The sequence below is a fragment of the Merops nubicus genome, unplaced genomic scaffold (genome assembly GCF_000691845.1).
Source record: "Merops nubicus isolate BGI_N331 unplaced genomic scaffold, ASM69184v1 scaffold24178, whole genome shotgun sequence".
NCBI lineage: Eukaryota > Metazoa > Chordata > Aves > Coraciiformes > Meropidae > Merops > Merops nubicus.
The window spans coordinates 31,352-37,351 of NW_008626064.1; the positions used below are offsets into that span (position 1 = coordinate 31,352).

A 6,000-nucleotide genomic window follows, 5' to 3' on the forward strand; every position below is an offset into this window, starting at 1 on the left:
ATATATACTTTTATCCCAACAGAGCCAGAATATCTGTGCAGGTTAGAAAGGCAATTATATCCCTCACCTCTCTTCTATTTTTCAATACACTACAAGGATGTTTACACTCCAGTCTTGAGGCTACTCGTGGCTGGAGGAGAGCTGTGACTACACTGGAGCAGGGTGAGCACTGAGGGAGCATCCACACGTTCAGATCTGTCCGTGCTGCCCTCGGCTCCTTTGTAGCCAACATGAGAAAAAACCAAACCTCCTACTATGTGTCTCTCTCTGCTCACACCCGCTAGAAAAGGAGTTTGCAGTGATTAGCTCCAATTTCTAACTTTAGGCATACAATTAATTTCACACACTGTTTGCTCACTGCTTGCTGGTAAGTATTCTCTCTCATTTTTTACTGTATTTTTTAATTGATGTACTAATGTCTCCATTCAGGGCTTCAGTCCTGCATGAATGGCACATGGTGTTTCCTCCTCACTCACACTGGGGTGTCAGAAAGAAATTTTTTTTTTAGTATTTGCTACTACTGACAGGACCAGAATAAACACTAATATAGCTATTCTAACTATATGTAATAATAGTGATCAATTTCTACATATGATACACATCAGAAAGCATCTAATGAGACTAAATATAGTCCAACACAACCCCTTTAAACAGAAGGGGCTAGTAACTGGAGGGTTTAATTTCTCAGAACAGTTATCCTCATCATTTTGCTGACAATCATAGCACAAATACTATTAAAATATTCTGAGTCTCACCAGAATATATGCATGTTATGTGCAGTATCATCAGATTCTGTGAAAAACAGGATCTTTGATGATGCAGTTGAGACTCTTCATAGCCACTGTTACAAAAGCTTAATACCAAAGAGACAGTAAATTTTAATTTTATTGGGAACTTAAAATTGTGTCAGATACAAGAGTGACTTACATTTGCCCTATCTCTGAAAAATAAAACAACATGCAAGCTTCTGGAATGGAAGCCTGAAATGGCCAAAAACCATTACTAATGTTCCACACAAAAATCAAATGCAAAGTGACATACCTCAAGCTTTGCTCTCTGGATTCCTGCATCTTGGCTTTCTTCACCTGCAAAGACAAAAATGTTCAAAGCTAATGAAGCTGTCCTTGACAGACCTGTGCACACAGACCTCCACTAGCAGATCACCACTGGTTACTGTAGAGCTCACATTAGTGTTTAAATACAGAAAGCCTTGTGTTGAATCCAGAGCTCACCAGCTTGGTCATGGGTTCCTCATCTCAAAACGAGCTTCCTCCTAACGAGGAAACAAGGGCTAACACTGAAGGTGCTAGCAAAACTGCCATCTTATTTAAGTAAGGAACAGATGATGGGCTATACAACTACAAATGTCTGATAAGGACAATCTTAAGGCAATTTAATAAATCAATAAATTTTAAGAAAATCTTATTCTGCATAGATTCAGGACAACTGCCATAAACTGGGGTCCTTTGGGTTTTTTCCCCATATTTAAATACTGTATAAACATGGGATTTTTTTTTTTTTTTTCTGTAATAAATGAGGAGTTCAAATTTTCATTTTGGAGTAAAACCAGCACATCATTTATTCTGGTTTGGTAGGTGGGCAGCTGGATCCAGTTGCTGTGCAGGGTATTACATGACAGAAAGCAATGGCTTGAACACAAATCTGGTTTTCTGCATGCAGGCCACAGACACCACTTTGAACTCCTTGGAGGATGACAGGTTAGTTTCTGTACCTGTAGTCTTTTGAGGAAGATGTTCCTGTGATACACAGGGTTTTCCTTCCCCCACCTTCTCCCTGTGGCAGAAAGTTTTACAGCCTCCCATGTTTCTGGAGCAGGTTTAGGTGCCGAAGGAGCCGCTCCAGCACCCAGCTGCACTCCCCACTCCCCCAGCCCCTGCAGGTGCTGAGCAGCCAGCACCACCCAGCAAAGTCCCCTGGGAAGGAGCGTGCTGGGTGGGGAGCAGGCTGCAGGGACTGCAGCCCCCCAACTTGGGTACAGCACTCAAAGGAAGAATGCTGCCACACATGAAAGCTGCTAGCACAAATGTCTCACCGTGTTATTAAGTTTGTCTCTGATGAGTACAAACAAAATGCCAGTAAAATGCAATTTGAGTGTGAGAGGTCAAAATGTGATAATTTTTTTTTTTTAAATATATTAATAAAACACTCCTATTGCAGTTGTTGTTTAATAAGTCATTCCTGTTGGGCAGAGGGAGATGCAGGGGTACAAAAAAGGATAAAGACTCAAGGCAGCAGCAAAAGAAGAGGAGTAAGCAAACAGTAAGGATGGCAAGGAGAAGGCTGAAAGGACAATCTTATCTCCCTGATGCAGCTACCAGTATTGTAGAGCTCAGTCTGTTTTCAGCTCTGTACTAGTCTTGCTAGCAGCAGTTCCCTCCAGCACTTCACAGCAGAACACAGCAAACTTCATCAGCATTCCTCACAGCAAAAAAGGCAAAAGCAAGGACAAAAGTCTACAGCAGTACAAGGGCTCAGATATCACAGAGCCTCAAATCGTCTGGCATTCATCACTTCAACCTGAGCAAAGGGCTGGTAACACTGGCACTGGCTCCTGTTGTGGTTCTTCAGCCCCACAGCTTCAGTTCAGAGACTTCTCCAGAGCCCTTCTCCTGCCTGGCCAAGCAGGCACACTCCTTGTCCCGACTGCCACACGGTCCAGGGCCTAAGGGAGCTGTATCAGTCTTCCCACCTAGAGACAACGTTAGCTACAGCACCGAGGGAAAGCAGAGCAGTGTTCCTCAGCCCTCTCGGGCACCAAGTCACCAGAGCACGGCTGCTGCCCATCCACGGTGCCCCTCAACCTCCTTCAGCAGCCTCCTGTCCTGCAGCAGGTGCTCCAGCTCTTCCCCGGGACCCTGCCACCCACCCCTGAGCAGGGACAGGGACCTGAGCCACCGACACCACACCAGGCAGCTCAGGGTACCAAACTGCCCACACAGATCCTAAGGAAAGGAGGTAGATTGAAGAGAATTAATCACATCAGAAGCAGCAGTAGCTAACTGCTTCAGACCAAAATTACATTGAGGAGAGAAGTAAAAATTACAAGTTGGCAGCTTGCATTTTAGATTTCACAGGAGGACTGCCCAGGGAGGGACTGGGTAAGACCCATTTTTTTCAGTCCAGTAGTGGCTGTAAAATGAGGAAAACGATGTGGTGTCCCACAGCCATCCAGGTGTCAGCTTCACCAGCCAGATCTTACCTCACCAGGCTGTTCTGCTGCACGGCACCTCTCACAGGGCACCCCTTTGCTGTCACCTCCAGGGTTTTATTTCCCTAACAGTTTTCAGCTTATTTTGAATTTTTTTTTTAAAAAAGATAAAAAAAGTCGTGACACATTCCAGCTGGTCTCTGCTCCCAAATCACAAGTGTCTGTCACTGAAAACACAAACTGTTCTTTGGGGTGGAAAACTGCTTCTGTCCCAGATCTACCAGGGATGGAGTTCAGTTGTATTCACAGAGTCAGAATCAAAGGAGAAACAAAGTTCTCCTGCTGACATGAGGATAACAGTCGCCCTGGGACTGAGTCCAGCTGTCTGACAAGTGTCATACCAGTTCAGCATCCCTTATAAAAAGATTTTTGTCATTTTCTAGCATTAAGGATTAAATAAGTATTATAAAAGTCAACTACATCCATCCACAATGCATTCAACAAGTGAGAGATTACTATGCAGGACTACTTCTGAAAACTAATCCAGATTAATAACTTATTATAAATTAATAAATCTTTTGCCATGAGAAAGTCAGGAGGTCACTTTCAACCCAATTTTCTTCTGCTTTCTATTTTCCATGTCTGATTCTGTTTTCTAGCACTATGCTATGCACAGAGAATTCTCTACTCCAATGCAGACTTGAAAAGGGAAGAAATTAAAAAACCAGGGAGAAAGGACAAACCTGTTTAACATACCAGGCAGCAATTAGTGGGGTAAGAATTCTAAGATTCATTTAGAAAAGACACACTGTATACATTTTGACCAATTATTACCTTCAGTTCACACCAACACAGGAAAATTACTCAATTAGATTTTTAATAATTTTTTGTTTAATATATTGAATATATTTGTAAAATATATTGAACTCAAAGACTTTTGACTTCTCTACAGGCTCCTTTCTGGATTTAGTTACCAACAACTTGACATAAATATTTTTTGAAGTAACATACTAATCTTGTTCCCATGATTAAGACAGGCAAAATCATTTGGGAAAGGAAACAAGCTTGTACAGTATCAGTGTTGGGCTGCCAGGCTGAAGGGATTTTACAAAGCTGACTTCAGTTGACTAAGTTCAGTTTGGTTTTCTGTAATGAGGAAAACCACTTGTTTCAGGAACTCTGTCAATAGAAAAAAAAAATTAAAATAAAATTGTTCTCCTCATTTCCCTCCACAAGAATGTGCCACTACACTCAAAATACCACCTCACTTACTAGCTATGATCAATATAGTCTCATATTCTGTATTAGAATGACTGACTGGTGGTAGACATTTAAATTACCAAGAAAATCTTCAGCTGAAAATTACAGCAGAATCTGCCTTCAGGTATCAAAATTTAGCTGTACCCTGTTTCTCATGCCCTGAAGAAAAAAATTTTATTAACAGTTTTCATTATAGAAAGAGGTAATTACAATATTTCCTCTTTTAATACACACATTTAATTAATTTTTAAATTCTATAAATATCTGGAGTCCCAATTACCTGGTATTACTGACACATTGTGTCAAGCAATATTTTAAGCAACTGTAAATTTGCACTTCATTCAACTTTGTTCATAGTCACAAAATTGCATAAATGACATTACAATGTATTTTCTAATCAGTTAACTGCAGAACATAAATTCTCACATTAAAAATACATCCAAATGTTTTTAATGAGACATGACCAACTTTCCCTCAGCATACTACTTTCTTTTTGTGTGCATTTGAAAAGGTCTCAAAAATTAAAATAAGCTTCACTCTCAACTTGGCAACTTCTTGTTGAGTTTGCACCAGGTTTATTTGGGAATATAACATTAATATAAACTTTTTTGCTTGATTCCTATGTTACTATGATTTAGATATAGAAATTTAACTTCATAGCATACTGTATTAGTAATCACTCTACCCAAAGCTTCTGTGATGTGATATTGCCAGTTACTGATAATACAGAGAGTGCTGGAAATAAGATGTCTGGACAGGATTTCTCTCTGAAGACATGCTTCCCTACTCGAGCACTGTTAAATAAAGAACTGATAAAAATGCTTTCCACCTGTGGAGATGATGGATCATGGGACCTTTACAAGATCTCAAGCACAAGGAGAATTGAAGACTATATACACTGTAATAACCAGCACAGTTATTCCAAGTAGTGAATTTTAACTTCTCTACAGTAGGCTTGAAATGGTCTGGTTTTGTGAGTATAACAAGGAATTATTTTACATTATAGAGTCTAAGCATATGTAACCATTCCTTTTATTCCTGCCACCTGTGAGATTACAGCAAATTCAATGTGCAACACATTTCACTAACAGCAAAACAGTTTTTCACCTCTAGATAAATAAACTCAGTATAAGCCTCCCTTTACATTACTGAAAACCTGCCTACTGAATTTGTGATATCACCAATTTGAGTTCTATATTCATTTTTAGCCTTTAAAGATGTACTTACTGGTTGTTCGGGTAAGTCTTGTGGCTCTTCCATGGGTATTACTGTTTTAATGCTTAAGTGATTCAAATCTTGTGTTCCTCAGCAGTCTTCAGAGCCTGTCAAAAAAAGGCGTTCATAGCTTTATGTACTTTTGGGGGGCTTATCATTTAGGCTATCAGAGAACATTAATTGTTATTTACTCCACCCACAAGCTTTCTAAACTCGTGTTGCCATCTCCTAAGTAAAAGACAAAATTCATATATGGAAAGATTTCATAAACAAGGGATTTAGCTTTAAGCTCTAAGATACAGACTTTTTTATGCACGTGGCCCATCTCTACATCACTTACTTGTAGCATACTGACC

General features: G+C 40.0%; 1 protein-coding gene across 2 annotated transcripts in view; it reads right to left on the reverse strand.

The window, feature by feature from the left end:
- EYA3 (EYA transcriptional coactivator and phosphatase 3) overlaps nucleotides 1-5,689 on the reverse strand; it is a 33,517-nt gene extending 27,828 nt beyond the window's left edge. For both annotated transcript variants that reach the window (XM_008945848.1, XM_008945847.1), the window contains exons 1-2: nucleotides 5,657-5,689; nucleotides 1,042-1,085 (exon numbers count right to left, since the gene is read on the reverse strand). In XM_008945848.1, the coding sequence (XP_008944096.1) occupies nucleotides 1,042-1,085; nucleotides 5,657-5,689 (77 nt within the window). The remainder of the gene's footprint in view (nucleotides 1-1,041; nucleotides 1,086-5,656) is intronic.
- Nucleotides 5,690-6,000: the final 311 nt, after the last annotated feature.